A 22,222-nucleotide genomic window follows, 5' to 3' on the forward strand; every position below is an offset into this window, starting at 1 on the left:
CTTCACTATAACTTAATGTGACTCCACACTTCCCTCAGGAGGAATTATTCATTTAGCCACAGTATCAAACCAAGCAGATATAAAAAGATTTGATGCACTCAAGCGTGCTAGGTGCATGTCCTTTCTAGCCTGTATAATCTACTTTATTCCACAGTAGGAGTGATGGCTTTACACTGAGTTGTACTCATGCAGTCAGAACCAAATAAAACTCAATACCACCCAAAGCGCCCTTCACACCAGTAGCTGTAAACCAAGCAGAAAAGATAAGACTCCAGTACATGCAGCGCATTCGAGCGTGCTAAGTGCATGTCCTTACCTGACTATGATGGTCAATATACTGACACTTTTGGCCAAGGGAGATAGGAGGAGAAAAGGTGGAAGAGAAGACAGGTTCCTGAGGATGTAGAGGTAGATGGAAAAGTGAAAGAAAGGAAAGGTGAAAATGGAAGGGAAAATGACGAGCATGCAGATGTTGGCAGATAAAGGAGGGACGCAAAGGAGAGAAGGAAACTGGGAATGCCACATGACAACTACTAAAACTACTTGCTTTTCTTCAACTTCCAGACCTAATCTAAAAGCTACGTAAACAACGAGGATTTGTGTACCAAATAAACAAAATGTTATCATAAATTTAAATATGTTTTTGGAACATACATGCACAATGTAAATATCAATTTGTTATCTTAAAGAAATTACAAAATCCTTTCAAAAGTAAACATGATTGCTTGTGAATTAAAAGACCATGCATCCCCAAAAACAAATGCACATAAAATCATTAAAGCCCATTAATTACAATGTACATTTTTACTGTTAGTAACAAAGCAGCAAACTGCAAAAGCCATTTTCTCTCTGGTACTTTGTAAGTTGAGACAGGCACAGCTTGTCAAAGGCACAGAAGGTCACAAATTAAATTACTGGTGCAGTGAAAACTTAAAGCTTAAAAGGTGCATTAAGTAATAGTTGGTCTTGTAATATATATATATAATTTATAGCAGTGGTTCCCAACCTTTTTGGCTTGTGACTTAAACAATACAAAGTCAACTCACAAACCCTCAAACCCAAACCCAAACCTAGCACTCCCTCAGATTTATCTTGTGACCCACTGAACTACTGATCTATAGTATAATATAGCACTGACTCAATGAACTGGCAGGTCTTTCAAAAACTTTCTGACCTGTAGTCTTGTTTTTGTTTTTTTTACTTGAAGACATCTTGTTCTCAAGCCACAAAAGCATTGAAAATGCAGCATCAACGTGCTTGTACATTTGTATATTCTTGTGTATTCACTCCTTTATGAAACTGTAAAAATGTATAGCCATCACAGAATAATGACATGTTTGCCAGAAAACTACTGGTGTTGCTGGCCCTGGTCACTAATATCTGGCCATAAAAGTTTATTTTGACTGTGAAGGTTAATCTCAATCATCCAGGTGTTACAATGTCAGGAGAAAGTAGATTCTATATTTTTGGACAACAGTATTAATTGAAGTTGTTTTGTTTATCCAAAAGGCAAAACCAAATTGATTTAGATTTAATACTCCTCAGACAAGTTTACTTTGAATTCAACTGATTACTTAATGCACCTTTAAGACAGAATCAGCTAAAAGCTGAAGAAATCTTTAGCATCAGCAACTTTCCAACTTCCATCCCATCATTTCAGTAGCATTACAGATCGCAAGTAAAGAGCACCCAAAGACCCACATATTCAGGAGAAGCAATCAGCCTCACACAAAGTTGTGATTGGACAACAAAGGTCCCACACAAAGCTGATTGGTTTAGGGTTTGTGTGCTGCCGCCAACAGATCTTACCCACAGCTGTTCAGAAACAGAGACAGCGCAGTACTCTTGAACGACCACCCCTTCCTCCTGAGGGGTTAAACACAGGGGAAGTACTTGGTCAGGGGGCATTGTTGCTCTAAAGGGTTTAGGGGTGAGACTGCCTGGAGGATTACCATCCAGGGTTTAAGCAGACGATTTCACCGAACAGAATACTAATGTGAAGTAGATGAGCTGCAGGAAAAAGTGTAAATCTCGAAATTAGAGGCTCTTTGAGCTTATAAATTGAATTCTAGCTGCCGTTTAAACCAATAGAGATGCATATAAATACATATAAGAGATTCTTAAACCATTTCCTTCTGTCAAATAAGCTTTCAAAGTCATTATTGAAACTTAGCCTGGAGCTTACTCATATCTGATCTTGTAAAAAAGGAGAATCTATTCCCAAATCCCCAGACTGCTAATTCTACAAGCAGACTGTCCCATATGCTTCTTGGTTTACAGACTATGGGGGCTGGATGCTGCACTGATCTGGACCGCTGGGCTCAAACAACAGATGGACTAAAGGGGGAAATGAAAGGAGCACTTAGCTAAAAGAGCGGGGGGACAGGAGCTGGCATGGTAACCATGAAGGATGGGGGATGAAATGTGGCACTTGTGTTTACTCTTTCTACTTTGGTAAGGCTGCTATACCATTATACCCATGATTGTAACAATTTTGATAAATTTATGCATTTTTTAAATTCAGGGTCCCAAAAATATTAACTTAAGCTCCCACTAAGATAACAACACAGTAGCAGGTCAATAGTACATAGTGAAAAGAAGAAAATTAATTTCAACCTGGATCAATTTTCTTTTACTTTTTTGGTCATCATTCTTATTGGTTATAGTAAAATACAACCAGCTGTATTGCAGAGATTTTAGGGATCTCTATTAAACAAAGCTTTACAATGGCGTCCATTAGAGAAAACAACACAAGCTAGCAACTCTTAAATATTTCTATTTCTATTAATTTAACCAAATCTATCCAAATCGCTTATTTAGCAGTAAAATCACAAGTAAATATTCAAAGTTGTAATGTGAAAATTCTATTGTAGTTTTCCATTGCACTGCTGATCTTCTGGTTCAATTTGGAGATTGATCTACCAACCATATTCAAACCATTTTATTTAAAGTAATGTGAAAACAAAATGATAGGTTGACTAAAGAACAGAGGGAGAGGAAGAACAGAAACATGTAGAGCATCCTGTATGATAGTGTACTTGTTGAGACAGGTGGTACTGCTGAGACACGGCGTACACCTGAGCTCTTACAGAATATAAAGTCATGCCCACAGGGGCTATCATTGATGCAAATGTCTCAAATCCAAAACCAAAAGTTACATCAGAGGCACAAATTGGGGCAAGCACACATTTATTTTGCTGCTTGTGCTGTTTGCTATAACGGACATTGCTGTGAATAAAGTAATCCAGAAATAAAAGACAAACTCTGAAATGAGATGATACAAATTATAGACCAGTGTAGATGATAATAGGGGTCACAGATATACACATATTGATAATAAAGATAAAACAAAATCTATATTGTAACACTAATTTTCCATATACAGAGCTTTTTATGTTTATGTTATAACAATTTTTTGAAGATACCACAAATGTGTGACTAAATGTTGTTAATGTTTCCGAAACAAGTATATTGTGTGTGTGGCAGTGTGACCTTGTGGTTATTGTGGGTGTGAATATGATTTATGATGATGACTTTCCATTATTAACACAGGTGTGCAGATCAGACTGACCTTCTTCTGGCAGGTCTGCTCTGTCTCCCATAGCTGAGCCTGCTGCTCGGTGGACGCTACCTGAACCACTTCTTGTTTCTTATTGATCCTGTTCCTCCAGTCCTCCTCACCACTCTTCTTCAGTAGTGCCACTCTGACATAAAACAAAATATACATTTTAATAAGAGCAGTAGGCAAGTAAGGTAATCTCACATGATAAAAAAAACAAAAAACGGCTGATAACCAACCCTGATTTAAACATTCTGTTCTTGATTACACCTCAACTCATTACAAACGCATGCTGTGCAGCCAATCATTGCTCAAACACACTGAAATTTCTTTTAAATTCTGTTTCATAGTTTCAAGATAAAAATACTCTATTTTGGGCTGAATTTGGAGGAACTGTGAGTCTTGGGTTTGAATATTCTCCTCAGTATAAACATCATGTAGCTTAAATGAAGAGCTGGAACAACCTGATACAAAATTTATGTGATACTGTCAGATAATCACAATGGAAATATGTCTTGGACTTCATGTGTCATCCTTAATATTTCTGTAGTTGTGAATGAATTACTGTAATGTCATCATAATAATTGTCTCATAATATCTAATAAACTAAACTGAGCTAAAAAAAAAGATATTTTTCAACCTTAAAGCTACATAAGGGGGAAAAAGTGGGAAAACTGGATTTTAAGAGATTTAAATGCACTACAATAATGTTTTCAATTACAGATGGAAGTTTATGGGAAATGTTTTTCCCTGCCAACCAACTGTATCATAGTGTTATCAGATTAGCCAAACACCATGTACATTTGGAATTAAATCAAAATATTTGTAACAACATGTGAGACCAGAAAGAAGAAAAAACATTGTACCTAACAGGAGCTCAATAACTTTAAAGCCCATTCCATACACTAAAAAAAGACACTGGTCAAGGCAAGTTCAAGGATGAAGCTTAGCAGCAGTCAAATTTCATTCCTGATCTTTTAGCTTATCAAATTTTTAAGTAGTAAAATACCAAAAGGAACAGACAGAGTCATAATAGAAACTAATGTACTTATAAGTGAATTTTATCTCTGTGTCAAACTAGCTGCAAACAGTGTTTTGGTGTAATGGGTTTGGACCTTTTGAATTGCTCTGCCACTGCTAACATGTATGCTAACAGGAAAAATTTCATCAACATTACCATGGGAGTTTATTTTAGGTTCTGACAGTTATTGTAATGAACCTCAAAAAAATCAAATAAAGGAAACAAAAACGTTTTTTGTGTAGAAGTTGCTTTTGTATTATGTATGTATTAGCATTTCCATAAAGGTTTTTCTTTCAAGGATGAAAAACCAGGTCAGAGATTTCTGCTCTACAGACAGAAAACGTGACTTAAAAAAGGTCTTTAAAGCGCTGACAACGGATGGCTGAGGGGTAACAGAAAGTATGCCATCATCTCTGCAGCTTGGGTGTGGACAGGGCAGAAATTAGGTCATTAGGAGGAATCTGCTAAATCTCAGAGGATTTCTCCAGTCCACACAGCTCTCTGCTGGCTGGGAGGAGAAACACAATGTTACTAAAAATGAATCTCTCTCACCTCCAAAAATGTAATAGGGTGGAACAAACCTATATACTGCAAGGACAGGCAGACAGTCACTTCTGCCTGATTCTGTCAAACACTGTAAATTTATAGCCAGGCACTGGCTTTTGACCTAGCCAGCAAAAAATCTCTGTCAGTGTCTGATCTTTGCTGACAACTCAATTTTCACCTTTGTAAACGGATTCAAAGGTTGACTTGCATCTGCAGCTTTGCTAGGTATTAGGTTTTAAGGAGCACAGGCTATTATTGGAAACCCAGTTCTTATTTTACAATTTACAGCAGACTGAAAGTCAAGAAGCAACAAGAGTTGTTCCCCTTACCACTGATCACATGTTCTGACCACAAAGTATGTGTAAAGTGATACTTATTGATGGAAATAATTGGCTTGTTTATCTGTCCTACAATGTCTCTCATACCTTGTACGACTACTAAACATATGTGCAAGATTGTGGCTCTATGTTTGCTCTTTGATGCTTGGACTCCAAAACTTGACATGTACCAACAATTTTTTAGATCAAAGGTTTTCAACCATTTTTGGCATCTCAAACAATTTTTATATTGACAATGTCAAACGTTAACGTGTGTTCTCTGCACCCCATTAGTATGCCCAGTGGAAGATAAAGTTAGGCGGTGGGTCTCCTATTAGTCTGTTTGCAGTTTCGTTTAAGTCATGATTTGTCTTTCTCTGTTTATCCTCCCAACACACATACTGCATAAGCCAGAGCCTTGATACAAGTTAGAAAATGACAGAGACAAAGAGAAAAGAGCACAGAAGAGAAAATGGGCGAGCGTAAAAACTTATACAGAGACTTACTGTACCTACTGTAGTTGCTGTTGTTGTTGGGGGCATGACCGGGAGTAAGGAGATAAAATGCAGCACAGACTGTGCCACATTTAGATTAATTACTGTAAAAATAGCCTTTAAAGTTATATCATTATTATTTTGCTTTTTTGCCAAATCATCCCTTGTAGCAAATATTCCTAGGTCCAGTACTGGTCAAGCTGCATTACACTGTCCACATTTGGTCAATCACCCAGTAAGATAAAATAACACCAAACTGGGCTGTGTATTGCAAGGCACATCTTGAGAAGCTGTTTCTGACAGTGTCAGAAAAGTACACCAGTTTAGATTTTTGTAACTTTTGAAAATGATTTCTGTACTCTTGAAATTATGTTTAATCAGTGTTTTGGCAACTCAGTCAGTTGGGCTCACAACCTTAATAGTGGAGGCAATTAACCTGACTAGTAATGTGTTTTTAACATCTACTATCTATCACTTTCAAACCTTCAGCTGTCACTCACCTCTCCCTGATGGACATCTGTTTGGTGGACATGCTGTCAGACAGTAGCTCTCCAGACTCTGTAGGGGACAGCAGATCCCCAGAATGGACACTGTGCCTGCTGAAGTCCTCACTGTGGTCCAGGGGCAGGGACTGGGACTTGATCAGTGCCTGGGGGAAGGACTGGGGTTTGGGTGGTGTCTGTGGAGGCACCTGGGGTTTGGGCTGAGGCTGGGGGGCTGTCTGCAGGTAAGGCTTAGGGAGAGGCTGGACGAATCCCTGAGGTTTGGGCTGGGTTTGTGGGGACTTAGTGAAAGGTTTGGGGTATGTTGGTGGGGGCTGGGAGGGCTGGGAGTATGGCTGGACCTGGATGTCGGATGGAGGTTTGGGTTGGGTTGTAGGAGACTGTTGTGTGAAGGGTTTGGGAAGAGTTTGAGGAGGCTGGATGTTGGTTTGCTGCTGCTGCTGGCTGCTTGAAACTTGAGACACTGTCCTGGATGACACTTTAGCTATCAGTGGCCTCAGTGGCACAGGATGATCTGGCAAGACTGAAAGAAAAGTATACAGTATATAATCATGTAGTTACAATGTCTGAGATAAACTTTTACTTGTCAAAATGATTTCCGTATTATCATAGATGTGACACCCAGAACATTATTAGTAGTTCCCCCTATTTCTTTTAATGTTTAGAATTGGGCATGAAGTATTAAAATTAACCTTTTATTCAGTAAAGCACATGCTATTTATTTGTTTTCATCATGTATTGCAACAGAACTTAATGTAGCCAAAGCTGAAACTAACTCTGGTATACATAACATTAATGCTGGCTATTTTATACCACAAGTTGTTCAACTGATGTCCTACCAGGCAAATACTGTTTTCTGTTAATTTCACTAAGATTTGAATGGCTCTGCACACTCACACAAGTGTTTTCAGTTATTCTGACTGATTCAAACTCTTTTCAGTTATAAATATGGTACTATTGGATGCAGTACTGAGAGTTTGCTAAGGACAGTCTTAACCGTGTAAGCTATCCCACCCTAAAAGGTACAACAAAACTAATAGAAGAGTCAAAGGATGTCAATCAAGAACAGTTTGTACACACCCACAAAGTCCTGAAAATAAGATCAGCCAAACCAAACAAAGTAAAAAGCCCTGTGTGGGTATACGGGCCTATAAAATCTACTTGCAGCAGATTGAAACTCACTTGACATAATATATCACAGGAAACAATTTTACAACCTTTAGTTAGTTAGAATCAAAATTTAAGATTTATTTCTATTATTTGGGGCATTTTATGCCTTTTAACATATAACTTATAACAATAGTGGAGAGGTGACAGGAAATGAGGCTGGCTGGATTAGAACTGGGGATGTACAGGGAACTACAGGGGTGTCGCAAGAATTTGAGAGTTGGATGCAGTAGTAGTAGTAGTAGAAGTGAACAAATTCTTTTTTTCTCCATTACATGCATTTTTACTTATTGTTTGATTACCATAAATCCCCAGTGTAATCAGTACTCATCCCTGAAACACATGCATGCACATGCACACATGCTACTGGTTTTGTAGGGAAGAAATGTGATTAGTATCATACAAAGCCTGCTATGTATGCTGCAGGTGTCTGTGTGTGTATCGGTATTAATTACACTGGGGGGACAAAAATCTGTTCACGTCGTCACATTTTGGGGACTCATCTTTCATGGGGCGGACAAAAAACTGGTCCCTACAAGGACAACCACTACATCTTATGCTTAAGACTTGTCTTTTGTTAAGGTCAGGGTAAGAGTTGGTGTTTAGCATGTAGTGGTAAATCCCCAGAGAATTAGTGTAAGTCAATGCAAGTCCTACTAGCCTGATGATTATATAGTATAATACACAATATTGTAGTAAAGATCTACCCATACAGAACTAAATAAGAGTACAGCCTGCAGACAAGGCTTCCACTGTGTCCTTCCAGTCCTTTACCTTCTTCATGTAAGTGCCAGCCAATTGTTCTGCACTCTCTCACTGAGTGCTTTCATCTTTCTGTGTGCTGTTTGTGTACATGCATGGAAATAGACCACCCCTGGACACATTCTGCATTAGCACATAAAAACAGGTCAAGCCCATTATACTGTGAAGCATGTGCATGGCTAAGCCACAAGCGTAATATGGTGCAAGGGGACCACAGCCCCATGATAGGCCATGACAGTGAGCACACACAGTTCGATTTAAAAATCTTTGACGTCTGTTAGCTGACAAACAGCATGTCAGGAAAGGGCTTCCTTTTTCTAGACAAAGAGAGGCAAGAGGCAAATACATGGAAAAATATGCTAATTAGATGCAGCCTCAGACGTCTGTCTCTCCTTCACACACTCTCTCGCTCTCTGTTTCAGCCAAATCAAATACCCCCAGCTGGGACAAGTGAGTGTGCAGCCGGCAGAAAGCAATCATGCGTGGGAGCACGCGGCATAAGACAATGAGGATAATGAGCAGCTCCTTCCCTAGACATTGCTTCCTCCTTTTACTGTCACTCCCTTTCTCTCTTTTCTTTATGTCTATTCCATTTTCATTTCTCTTTATTATTCTTTCCCCCACTCCTCTCCATCTCTTTTCTGTGTAAGTCATCAGAGAAGCCTCCTACCTGAAATACCAGCCTGGCTCCGGCCGCTGCTCCTCTCCTGCTCCTGTGTGGAGGAGCTGTGAGCTGCCTCTCTCAGGTAGCCTCCTCGTCCACTTCCTCCTCCCTCTGCTCGATCCTGGGAGTCTCCGTCTGCGGCTCTCCAGCTGGGCAGAGGCTCTGACTCACCCCTCCACAAAGAGGGCTCGGCAGAGTGCTGAGGCTGGGGATGCTGCTGCCGCTGCCTACTGTCCTGGTCCCTGTCGGGGGAGTGCGGCTTTCCCTTAATGCTGCCGTCTTGGCTCTCTTCTCTGGCTCCTCCCTGCTGTCTCCCCCTAACCTCCTCCTCCTGACACTCTCTCCAGCCCTCCTCCACCGCCTCCCTCTGCCGCCTGTGTCCAGCAGAAGAGGTGGGAGCAAGAGGAGCCCCCACTCTCTCTCGGCTCTCGGGGAGGAGAGGGGAGGAGTTGAGCTCAGGCTCAGGGTGGCCTGGGTCCCCGCTCTGGGTCATGGAGAAATACCTCAACGCCCTCTCCTGGTGGCTGCTTGTGGTGCTGGAAGCCTGTTGTTGGGCAGGGATGTAGGGCACGGCGGTGGACTTCCCAGGATGGAGGCCGTCATCATCTCCGACGCCGCTGCTGCCGGGCGTGATGGTTACCGTGGTGACGGAGGCCTGGGAGGTGACGGCTGCCACAGAGCGGACCAGGGAGGCTGACAGGGGCTCCAGTTTGATCTCACCTCCGTTTTTCAGCTGCAGGAACAGCATGAATCATGTCAGAAAGTCAGGATGAATAGAATGACAACAGGAGAGCTGAAGGGATTGATACAGAGAAGGGATGGATTAAATGTGGCTGAGGCAGGGAAGTTAGAGATTAATAGTGATGTATGGATGTTACAGAAGGAATGGAAGGAAGAATAAAGTGGAATGACAAAGAGGATGAGAGGTAGGAAAAAAACAGATGGATGGATGAGGGGAAGGATGGCAAAAATCAAAGCAAATTAGGGAAAAAAGGTTTGCTCATGAAGCCACAGCAACTCTGTCATTCACAAAATGGCAGCAGGAAACACAGACTTTAACACAAGTGAATCATAGAGACAAAACATTTACCCTCATTTATAACAGTTATCATCTCACACTCGTAAGAATCTAAGCTCTGTCATTCATAAACAATTTTAATATCACAATGGCATTCATGTTGCCTGGATCTAGTCCGGTAACTTTTCCATTTTATTTGTGTTCATATTTGCTTGTTAACGAACTTATCATTTGATTTACATAAAGCATGGAATTGTCAATGGTGTCTGTAAAAAATTCTGGTATATTTCGACCTGGTGTATTTCTCATAAATGCGGCCATTGTGACTCTATGGGTCATGCTAACTTGCATCAGGAATGTCTGGATGTGGAAATAAAAATAAATAAATAAAAATGAATAATCAATCAATAAAACTGTTCCTTGCTTGGGGGTACATTAGTTGAAAACTACTGTCAACTACTGTACCCCCAAGCAAGGAACAGTACCTAACGTCAAACTAGAGCTGGATGATAGTTACAAAATCACAAAATAAATACCAATGTGACAATAAAAATGACTTTTGGTGCTTTCAGACAATATTTAATTAGTATGATTAAATAGAGATGTGATCTCCAAGACAAAGGCAGAAATCAGTAATGTCTTCATGATTGAGGCATGTATTGTTCATTTAACTCAGCTGGAAAGATCGAATAAGTTCAGGAAATTATATTACTTACCTGTAATACAGCATTAAAGGTCAGAAAAACACAACATTAAAGCTGTATCAACAGCATCAATATGTGTATTATATATTGAAATGTGACTCATCTCAGCAGCTCTAGTAGAGATGGTGAAACTCTACACCAGATTTCTGTCAATTAATTTTGGTTGCAATACAAGGTCTTGTATTGACCCTCAAACATTTCTGCACACAGTCAAAGTGAAGGCCAGATCCATCAACACACTTATTCCCCAGATAAGCATTTCTTTTGCTAGTTTATTCAGGTTGGGAGGAAGCGTGAATAAACTAGCATGCACCATTTGCAGTCAAATAATCCCATGCTTGTTATGCAGTGAGCAAGCATGTCACAGAAGCTGCTTACGTTCAAAAATGAGGGGCCATGGAAACAAACAAGGCACCCTAAACTTTAAAATCAATTCCTCATGACAAAGAAACATCATTTCAAACTTAAAAATACACGCTGGATTGCATTTATGGACATCATTAAACTCAGCCTAGCTACTGTAAGCAAGACAAGACAACATTGGTCACTAGCGGGACCAATAAGATCAATCAATAGCATGTTCATTCGATGCAATCAATCAGAAGCTCTGCACAAGCATCAGGGATCTTACATGTTCTCCCTGATTGGCCTCTAAGTCACCGTTACACACCGCAGAGGTTACCGGCGGCTCAGCTTCCTGTGTGGACACCATATTGACTATGACTCACTGTTGAGAATATGGTGGAGGTGAAGTCAACCTATTACGAAGCATGTAACACTGTGTTTCTTGGGACATGTTTGGTTTCAGTGCATATAGGTTAGCTGAGGAAGTAATGTCAATTCTTATCCTATTTTTGCACAACACCACACTGTCGGGAGTTATAAGATATGCAATTACGGGATGCAAATTTCACAACTTCTGCACAGAGGACAATATATCTGTCAGGTGATGTTTTGGCAATGTAGAAGGAAAAGTATCCCATCAACAACATCATTATCAGCAACAAAATGAGATCAAATATAATCCTTAAAGCAGGCTGATTCTTCATTATTTAACAACCACCCTGTTGTGCTGTTGTGCATATCCACTGACAAAATGGTTTCCCTGTATATAGTATTTCTGAGCTTCCATATGTGAATTGTTGGTCATTTGTGACATCTAGAGGCCACTGTATTAAAAACAAAAGCAGAATAAATAATTAATTTATGATGTTTTCTGCACACCTGTTCTACTGGGCTACTTTGGCAATCTACACTACTATTGGTATGCTATTGCAATGTTTCACATTGGTCTCTGCACCTCTAACATTTGGCCTGCTCATAAATGTTTTTTTGACCTTTTCCTCTCTTTAAAACGTCATCATATCCATTATTTTGTGGGGTGCCACCAAAGTTGGTGAGTGGGTTTGGGATAAGAAAACTGGGAAAAAGTTATTTTCATCTATTGTGATGTTGTGAACTGAAATCTACTGACCTAATATGTCCGAGAAGCTGCACTCCTTTATCATTGCTGACTGTTGTTAGTTTCTTCTATTTTACAGAACAGAATTTTAGAGAACTTGAAAAATGTTGGTCAGAAGTGTAGAAAAAATGTATTCAAAGAAGTAAGACCTTCCTTGATCGTGAGCATTTTCATGATTTTCTTCAACATTTGTTGGTCACATTTTATTTATGAAAATGCAACTGTTTTTAAAAGAGACCTGCAATGATCTGAAACATTACATGAGGTAAAACCTTTTTTACCTGCTCCACCTCTCCCTGGGTAATGGGTTGAGTCTGAAACCGGGCGTTGGCCCTGCGCTGGCGGGTGTCTCCTCGGGCCCCCTCGGCTGTCTTGCCTGTAGCCTGAGCGAGGCGGTTGAAGAGGGCCATCTTCTCAACCAAGCTTAGGGTGGACAGGTCAGGCTCGTTGGACACAGGCTCCTGGCCATCTCCCTCCACCCTAGCAGTGGGAGCTTGAGCTGGTTTCTGGTGCTCCTGGGTCTCCGTCTCCTGATCCTGGACTGCTGAGCCTGGCTGGGAGGAGGCCTGGATGCTGGGTAGTGACAGGGGGATGTCAGTGGGTGAAGGATGGGTGTAAGTATTCTTATAACCATTTGATTAAAAACGAAAGCTCATCTTGTGGACTGGGAAGTGTTTATATCTTAAACAAACGCGACTATAAATGTCTGGTATTATTTTTACTAGTCATTAAAAATCTTGTCCAACCATTAAAACATGCATTATCATCACCATCCCTGCATACATACGGCAGAAATTTGAGATTTGAAGTATCCAAATATAGGGTTTCTAAATTGTAATAGAGGATAACTTAGTACTTTTAGATATCCTATGACATGGATGACTGAGAATCTAACATAGACAAGAAAAAAATTTCAGCTTTAAATCAAATAACTGTAACCTGCCTCTACTCAAACAAAACACCTGAGTTATTAAATTAAGTTTTTACTAAACATGCAGTCTTGAGGTATCAAAAACTAATTTATTCCTCTGCCAAATATCAAAGAAAGAACTGAACATGCATGTAAATACCAGCTAGCAGGTAAATAACTGTGACAACTGTGCCAGATTACAGGCACAGCAACAGAGACATAAGTAGATCAGAACACATATGCCAGATAATCATATAATGCACTTGGTTGTTTGCAGGGGATATGGCGATCTCCCAGCAATGTGCTAAGTTAAACCAGGGTCCGTAAACAAACTGCAGGACATGTGAACCCAGAAATGCAGAGGGCTTTAACTGGCTCAACCTCTGACCTTTCCATGGGATATGTAACTGACATTTGTGACCTGCATGTGAGAAACACTGCAAGAGGGAATGCTTGGAAACTGGGCATGGATAGTACTGAATGAGTTATTGTGTAAACACCGACTTCCTTGCCCTATAAGGTGCACACAGCTAAGAAGCAGCACATGAGGGGGCAGAAATAACAAGGTAAGATGAGCTGGATGAGCAGATCAGCACTGCAACCAGGAGAGGGAGATGGAGAATAAAACGTCTCTGTGGCACATTTACATTGTTCAGAATCAGTACAAATGACAAATACAGTTCATAGGAGGAAACAGTGACACTTCTGTCACAAACTGGTTCTGGCACTAAATTTCAGTTGGTTGCTCTGCCTCAAAAACAACTACAACAACAACAAAAACAAACTCCAATGTGTTCTTGACACACTGCTGATGTGTTTTGGTAATGAAGCCCTCATCAAAGCATATATATCATGCAATCAACAATTTCCTTTGTAGTATAGTCATACTTTATAGATGTAAAGAGAGGGATATCTTTGTTTTTAGTGTTTTTTTAAATAACAAAGAGCAATGTACAAAAAACAAAAGGATTCGGATTCACTAGGTGAATTAAATACTAGAGTCAAATTCATTAAAATTCTATTACACCCCATTCATGGTCATTTCTAAACCCATAGAGGTCCATCAACTGTTAAAACTTTCACTGAATTGAGATCTTGAAAATCATTCAAACTTAGATGGTTTCACGCAGTAGAGACAGTCGATGGGTTAAAGTATAAAACAACCACATATATACTACATGGGTACAGAGAGCATAGATATACAATATTTAAGTAAGTATACACATGCACACATACAGATACAATACACATACAAGTAAGAAGCCTAGCACAGCTGTACCTGATGCTAGTCACATTGGTGCTGATTACAGTTGGGCTGGGGACGCGAGTTACATTAGTGTGAATGCCCAGAGGTTGTGATGCTGTGGCAGGATCACTTAAAAGTGGAGAAAATTAGGGATAGAGGGAAAAACTGTGAAATATAGATAATACAAGGCAAATAAATAAAATACAGTCCCTGAAAAGGAGGGGAGAGGAGACGTTTGAAAGTAAGACACTTGAAAGAAGTTGGAGAGAAACAGAAAATTATAGATGAGATAAGAAAATATAATATATGTAAAGAAAAAGTCATAGTATATTCTCTTCAAATTGATGCAAAATGTAGCTATACAAGCAAAATCCAAGATCTACCTGGAAGCATTGACCACTTCCTTGTTGGTTACGGGTTGTGTGTGTGAGCGATCCTGAACTCTTCTCAAACGCCTTTCTACAGCAGCATTTCGAGAGCGCGGTTTGGGAACACCTCCTTCTGATGTCCTTTCCAGCTCCTGGAAGAATATGTCAGAAAAACATTAGTATTTAGTATTATTTAGTTTAGTTATAATTGACATAACAGTGATATTTGAAGTGAAAAACAAAAATATCTATTTGAATGTCTATGAACAGTCAGTTAACTTACAGGTATAAAATATGGCACCTGAAATTACACAACAACACTGTGTGCTGTAAATCTGAACAAAGCTCTAGCTATTGATTTTGAGGTTATGAATTTAAAACATTTCTCATTTAAAAATATACAGTACTGATCATCTGTCCTTATGATTGAAATGTTCATAAAGTAGGAAGTGTACCCTGAAGAGAGACCTCTTGGCAGCCACACTCATCTTGGCTCTCTCATCCAGTTTTTCTTCATCTAATGAAAAAAGAGAGAAGAATTATGTCACGTGGCATCAACTGTATTTAAACTTCTGGAAAATTGTCACTAAAATGTATTAAATTATAAAGAATTATGCATATAAATTGTGCATATATGCAATGGACTGAATTTACCTTCGGCATCCTGTAGCTGTGTTGGGCTTAGACGAGACCTGCAGAAAACAATAATATACATCAAGCATCAGTATTTAGACTACATTTTTTAATTTGAGGAACCACTGGATATCATGATCTGAATGCCAACCTAGAACCATGATCTGCCATCCAATTCAGTGTATTGTTCTTTGTAAATAAAATGATTCTGAAGAGCTCCTGCAGAGAGCCCCTCCTGTACCTATCAGACTCCAGCCGCTCTGCAGAGGTGATGGGCTGGGTCCTAAACCTCTCCGACATGCGACTGTCTCCTGGAGTGATGTAGCGTCTAGGCCTCCGAGCACCCCTGTCCCGATCACTGCCGCTAACCGGATCTACCTCCATTGCTGACAGATCTATTTTAGTAGTCTCACTTTTCGAATGGTGAATAGATTTAGAAAGATTGACGAGGACAACAAAAAGGAAAAGTAGAAGCAAGAAAACTATTAACGATGGTTGGTTTTTATGTTGTCTTAGTAGATTAGCAGTTTACCAGAAACTGCACTCAAGTTAGAAGAACAGGGTCTGATGCTGGCACCAGTGTGACCAGCATCAGGCCCTGTTGATAGTGGCGCACACGCTGAGCACAACCTAACTGCAACCGTGAAGAGCCATTACCCAATGTTAACATGCAGCAGCAGACAACTTCCAAAGGGTAACTTGCAAGAACTGATTTTAACTTGCACAAGTCAGTTAAGCTCGTAAAACAAAACTGCATACACTACAATAAACATGATAATGGTAGATATCATAAACACCTTGACACATTTCATGCTACAGAATGACATTCTATTAGTATTATATTCTTGGGTCATTGGATTATTCACTTGCAACAGCTTACTAATGCAGAGTTAGACAGTTATTTAGCGATGCAACACAGAGCCCATGCCAGTGGACCTACAGCTCAGGTTTCCGGTTGGCATTCTCCAGATAAGAGTGCCGCAGCTGTGCTACTGACACCCTGGTGTCTAGGGTGCTCTCCCCATTAGCCATCCCTGATGGAGGGATGGCCCTCGATGTCTCTCTGCTGGCCGCTGCCCTCTCCATACGATACATGGCAGAATGCTGGCTTACACCTATATCTGACATGGAGCGGGTTCGTATCTTCGGTTTGGGCCCTCCGCTTATCTCCATGCTTCTTTGTTTGGCCTGAGGCAGAGAGGAGCCCTTTTGGAGGTAGACGGCAGAGTCAAACCTCTGGTGCCCTGATGGATCCTGCTGCTGCTGCCTCTGAGGCTCAAAGTCTTCATCTAGTTGGGGCTCTTGTTGTTTTCTCTGGGAGTTTTGCTTCTGACTTGGAGGCTCTTGTCTTTGGGGCTCATACTCCTGCTGTCTTTGAGACTGCAGTTGTCTTTGAGGCTCTTGTGGCTGTCTTGAGTGGTCATACTGATGCTGCCTTTGAGGATCTTGCTGTCGAATTTGAGCACCATGTTGTCTCTTTCTGGGTTCACACTGTTGTTGCATTGGAGACTCTTGCTGCAGAATTTGGGGCTCTTGATGGTACACAGGCTCTGAAGACTGATGTTGCCTGGGCTGCTGGTGTACAGAGGTGTGGGAAGGCTGCATAGATCTAGATACTCTCTCCTCTTGGCTGTCATGGCTAGAGAGATGCTCCCTCCCTCTTTCTCTGATCCTCTCGACATTTCTCTCCCTCCCCCTCTCCCTCGGCCTCTCCCTATCCCAGTCTTCCTCGCCTCGACTCATCCTCCTCCATTCTGGGCTGTAGTTCTGCCAGTCCGTGTCTTCGTGCCGGCCCCTATGAGTATCATCCACACTTCTTTCCCTTCGGCGGATCTCTGAGGGCAACACAGCTTTCCTGCTCTTAAGCAGGCCCTCTGTATGGGCCTCTTCTTTCAGGGCCTGTCTGGCCTCCAATCTTGCCTCCTTGTGGGTGGCATAGATTTGGTCAGCACTCACTTTCCTTCGTGGTTGTACTTCAGGGGGTCCAGAAAGTTTGGCAGTGGCCACTGGGGCAGGGATGGCCAAATAGGGTTGAGTGTCCACAGCAGGGCCAGAGTGTTGGTACTCAGGAGTGGAGGGAGGGTAGGTTGTTTGGCCATGGGCAGGATGGTGGCCTGGGCTGTGCTGAGGCTGGAGAACAGTCCTTTGCTGGGTGGGTTCTGAGCGCTGTGGCGTATACTGAGCAGTGTTCCCCTGAGTACGATGTCTGTTAGCCTGGAGCCTGTCTGGACTCAAATCTGGGGGCCTCTGGACAGTTTCATCCCTGGACAATCGTTCCCTTACTCGGATTCTTGGGGAAAGGAATGGACAAGGGACACTGACATTCCAGTTCAATTAAAGAACTACGGCACTCTCCGAACTCAAAACTCATCTGAAACAATAGGTGATCTAAAGAGCATATACCAAGCTTTTTTCCCCCATGGGGTACAAAAGCTAAAAAATGATAAAATAAACCAGCCACAATTTTACTGTTCCACTATATTTTGAGTAGAATGGTGTATCTAAACAATGATTGTCTAATTGTCTAGGTGGCTGGTAGGGCAGACAAACTTCAGCTCACATCTAAAAGTATTTGACTGATTTTAATTTTGCACACACTTAATTTACTTCCCACTAAAAAAATGTATCCCAGCATATCACAAATCTCATCATGATGTGTGCTCCAAGCGCATATTGTGAAACATATTGCACAAAGGTTTATGACATGGGACTGTCATGGGACCAACTTGACATACACTAGAATTGCAACAAGGTCAAGTAGCAGCATGTCCTGGGTTTAAATTTGAGTCTTGGTTCAAACAACTCTCTCTCTCTCTGATGTCTCCGTGCCAAAACCGTAAGCCCAACTATTTTCATCTACAACATTCTAACCCCTGGTAGCCAAAGGTTGCTCTAATCTCATTGTAGACCACTAAGCCAGACATAATTGATGGGCCTCTGCTTTATCTGACATGGCATGAAGGACTTACACAGTGCTCATGCTACATGAGAACACACTAATAGCTGCTAGCTAGCATAAGCAGTTGATAAGACCACAAAGGCAGTCGGTGCCTGTGCCATACATTGGACATATAGCTAAAAAGTGATCAGAATGTCTTCTTTTGAGACACACAAAACAAATAGACTACAGAAAGAGTGTGTTGATTTTAATTTCTTTGGAAAACCTATATTCATAATTTTTGCAAATGGAGCATTAAAGAGAAGCTGTTGTTTATGTGTACCAATGAAATCAGTCAAGCTTTACTAACACTCTCTAGAAAGATTTGTCTGACTGACTGAATTCCATAAAGCTCAAAGGCTGACCATGGGCCTTCATCCTTTCACAGGCTTTCAGCAATCCAGCTACTGTATGTCACGTATCTGGGCCACTGTCCGGCCCAGAAATCTTATGCAACGAAATTGAAAAGTCACTGACAGGGTGCAAGACTCAGATGTAATTTCATAGGGGCTAACAGGCCAGAATCTGAGGAGGGGGTATGAGATGTGAGTGCCGCCTCAGCTGACAAGTGCTGAGTGGGTCTGCGACTGACTGGGTCAGGGCATCCAGCTGACTAATGTTATCACCCCATCAACTCCGGTTCACTAACACCACTCAACTGCTCATGAAACTCAGGCTACACACAGCCACACTAATTTAACAAGGATGTAGGTGCATGGGATGGTATTGTGCTGATGAAAAAATGGTCAGTTTGAGTATGTTAATAGAACGTGATCCGACTTATGTGACAGAAGAGTTGTAACATGAAGTGGGTCAAGGACCCCTGTTTCCCGCAACTGTGACCTTGTGATCTTAGTGCAAGGTCTTTTAGGGACAATAAAGCATAGATAATACCATGTTTTAAGAGAACAATAAAGGACATTTGGAAATATTAACATATATTTAAGAATTTAACCAGAAAATTCCTAGTTTGATTACCAGTTGGGATGTATAGGGGAATTCTGCCACTATTACCGAAAAGCTCTTAAGGAAGGTGCTTATCTGCTTAATTTCAGGCTGGGCCTTAGTTTGCTATTTTGACAATGATTTTTTTTTAAAATTGTTTGATAAAATCATAGCATAAATGAGAGTCATGATCGCAAAATCAAAATGTGAGTTTGAAAAATGCTGCTTCAGAAAAACAGATGAAAATGAGTGTATATTCAGTAAATCTTTTGATGAATAAATGTTAAGTTGTAAGACTAAGTTAGGGATGAAAGTTTGTCTTAAAGTTAACTTAAACCCACTAAGATCCACAAACTTGAAACACCAGTTAATAAGGGAAGTATTACTGAATGAAATATAATATTGCACTGTTATATGGTACTGGAATGACTTAGCTGCATGTCCACCAAGGACGTATTTTTGTGCTGGCTTGTTACTTTCCTTTTTTTAAGGTGTTCCCAGCATTTTTATGACAGCTTATCTGCAGATTTCAGAATATTGAAAACTTTTTAAGACATATAACAATGCTTTGAAGACATTTCTAACATTTTTCATAATTTAAAAGACCCATGAATACCATGTGAAAAAGATATGAGTGCAAGAAAAAGACAATTTCAGCATGGTTTTTAGTGGTTGCATGAAAATATTGTAGAATGAATCAGCACTTCCCTGAATATCAAGTAAATCCTTCCAGCTTTAAGACATATACCTGGTGGACTACAGGGCTTTGTAAGGTCTTTACACTGATGGTATCCTGAGCAGACAGTACCTTGAAGGCCAGCTGAAGGCTGTCTGGGTGTCACTCTTTAAGTCTGTGTTGAGAGACCAGTCGCTCTTTGACAGGGCGGCCAGGCTACAGGATGATGTGGTGACAGTGTAAAACCCTGAGGGAAACTTCTGATCAATCTTTTACAGATCACAGCAAAGTGAGCTGCACTGATCAGCTGAACCATAATCAGGAATATTTTCAGATGTTGCAGATGTTGAGCAGTCTGAGGATCAGTTCAGAAATGGCTGTGTTGTGCACTTTGCACATGTAAAGTGTGACTATTTTCAATTGTTGCAGAATTATTTTTTGCTGATGTCACTTCTTAACCTTCATAAATATGAACAGCAGTATTTATAGGTTTTATTTCATAGTACAGTATGTCACTCTGCTTCAATGTCGTCAGTTTTTTCTCATTGATTTTACATAACAAATATTAAAATTCTCATTCCTTTTGTGGTAGCATATTCAAGTTTATAATAGAAAGTGACATAAGCTCTTCGCTAATGAACCAAGCTGCTGTTAAATCAGGGTTACCTCTCGGGGCAAGCAGGGAAATCATATCCCCTCCAAAAATCAACCCTGCTGCCTTACAACCTTTCCCTGATGAGCTCCCCAGAGCACCTTTCTATGTGAAACTGGAGCAGGGCAAGCGTGACAGTGCTGGATCCACAGGCTAGAAAGATCCTAATACTGGCACAGTGGTAAAAGCAGCAGGCTAGCTAGCTCAGCAGCCAGTGGACAGCCCATACTGCACCAATTCATTTTTTAACGTTGTTTCTATTTGTTCATCTGAGATTTTTCAAACCAAATTCTGGAGTTAAGTATAGCAATAAATAACAAACGTTGTAATGATGAAAAATTTCCAATAAAAAAGTTGTAGAGCATGCTCCTGAAGGAAGTCATTAGCAGTCAGGTTCATGTGATTTAAACTATCTGGGACTACATGTAGTCTAAAAATACATTATAGACACAACATCAGACTTTTCATGGGCAGCAATACACAGCAGACAGCTAGAAGTACTCAGAGGGGAATTTAACAGCTTGTGATAATGATCTAGGCCATTTTGGAGCTATTGTCATGCTCAAATGACTAAAGTATCTGCATAATATGAAAAATATGTCGATTTTTTTACAGGACGTAATACCAAAATCAGGTATGCAAATTTAATTTCTTGGCTTATTCTAGCATTATCATGTCTTAAGTAACAGTTATCCACGGTATCAGACCCATGTCTTTGAGTTTGTTAAGTGGTCAGTCTTACTTCATGTATTTTCTGAATGTTTTAACTGGGTTTTTAAAAACTCACCCCTGCCTGTTGAGGATGCTCTGGGCCTGCTGCTCTATGAATAAATCCCCAGGTGAGATGCCGTAGCGAGTGGAGGGCAGGGAGGCCCGACGGGCAGTGCGAGGGGAGCTGGGCACTGCTGCGATGCTGTAATCCCTGGTGGAGGCGGGGCTTGGCTCCTGGTGGGCGTCTTCCTGGTGGTGATGGGGTTGCTGCTGCTGATGGGCCTGGGGCGGATGCTGCTCTTGGGTTCTGGTTCTAGAAGTGATTGAGCGCTCTTGAGCCCCACCGCGCCGGTAGTTCTCCATGTTCATCACTATTTCCCGCTCCGAGAATCCTCTTGGTCTTTCTTGTGTGGGGGGAGGGGCTTGGTTTGAGTGGGCGGGGCTGGAGGTGGAAACAGGGGCAGGATCTGGGTGAGTCCTCATGTAAACCCTGCCCACTCCAGCGCGATATGGCACTCTGGGCTCCCGCCCTTGTTCCTCCGCTTCCCGTCTGTCTTGCCGGGTAGACGTTTGTCGATCAGAGGCATCTGGATCACGCCGGGAACGGTAGCGTGGTGTGTAATCGATGTCTGCCTCCTGATCCAGGAGGATGCCATAACGCTCTGACAGCTGGCGGCGGCGCTCTGCTTTATAGCGGGCGATGCGTTCAGCCTTGGAACTGAGGCTGGTGGGGTCTGTGGGTCCAGATGTGGGTGTAGAGGAGCTGGATAATGTTATTGGGTCAACGTACACCAACACTGGCTCTGGACGGCTGCTGCCAAGACCACCTTTGACCTGAGGTGATTTGTCTAATGATGACAGCTGCTTCTGGGGTGCCTCCAGCTCCTCTCGACTGTAGCGCCTCACTGTGGTAAATAGTGGAAATA

At 41.3% G+C, this 22,222-nt stretch overlaps 1 protein-coding gene across 5 annotated transcripts in view; it reads right to left on the minus strand.

Moving 5' to 3' along the window:
- Positions 1–22,222, minus strand: part of LOC122887451 (supervillin-like) — a 54,980-nt gene that overhangs the window by 16,742 nt on the left and 16,016 nt on the right. For 3 of the 5 annotated variants that reach the window (XM_044220696.1, XM_044220697.1, XM_044220695.1), the window contains 14 exons: positions 21,373–22,201; positions 16,315–17,664; positions 15,616–15,786; positions 15,396–15,433; positions 15,197–15,258; positions 14,757–14,893; positions 14,407–14,502; positions 12,499–12,790; positions 11,387–11,452; positions 9,040–9,766; positions 6,438–6,963; positions 3,572–3,704; positions 1,810–1,866; positions 317–394 (listed from right to left, as the gene is read on the minus strand). In XM_044220696.1, the coding sequence (XP_044076631.1) occupies positions 317–394; positions 1,810–1,866; positions 3,572–3,704; positions 6,438–6,963; positions 9,040–9,766; positions 11,387–11,452; positions 12,499–12,790; positions 14,407–14,502; positions 14,757–14,893; positions 15,197–15,258; positions 15,396–15,433; positions 15,616–15,786; positions 16,315–17,664; positions 21,373–22,201 (4,562 nt within the window). The remainder of the gene's footprint in view (positions 1–316; positions 395–1,809; positions 1,867–3,571; positions 3,705–6,437; positions 6,964–9,039; positions 9,767–11,386; positions 11,453–12,498; positions 12,791–14,406; positions 14,503–14,756; positions 14,894–15,196; positions 15,259–15,395; positions 15,434–15,615; positions 15,787–16,314; positions 17,665–21,372; positions 22,202–22,222) is intronic. The other 2 variants (XM_044220698.1, XM_044220699.1) reach the window with 2 other exon arrangements.

This window comes from Siniperca chuatsi, linkage group LG13 (assembly GCF_020085105.1).
Source record: "Siniperca chuatsi isolate FFG_IHB_CAS linkage group LG13, ASM2008510v1, whole genome shotgun sequence".
NCBI classification, from domain to species: Eukaryota; Metazoa; Chordata; class Actinopteri; order Centrarchiformes; family Sinipercidae; genus Siniperca; species Siniperca chuatsi.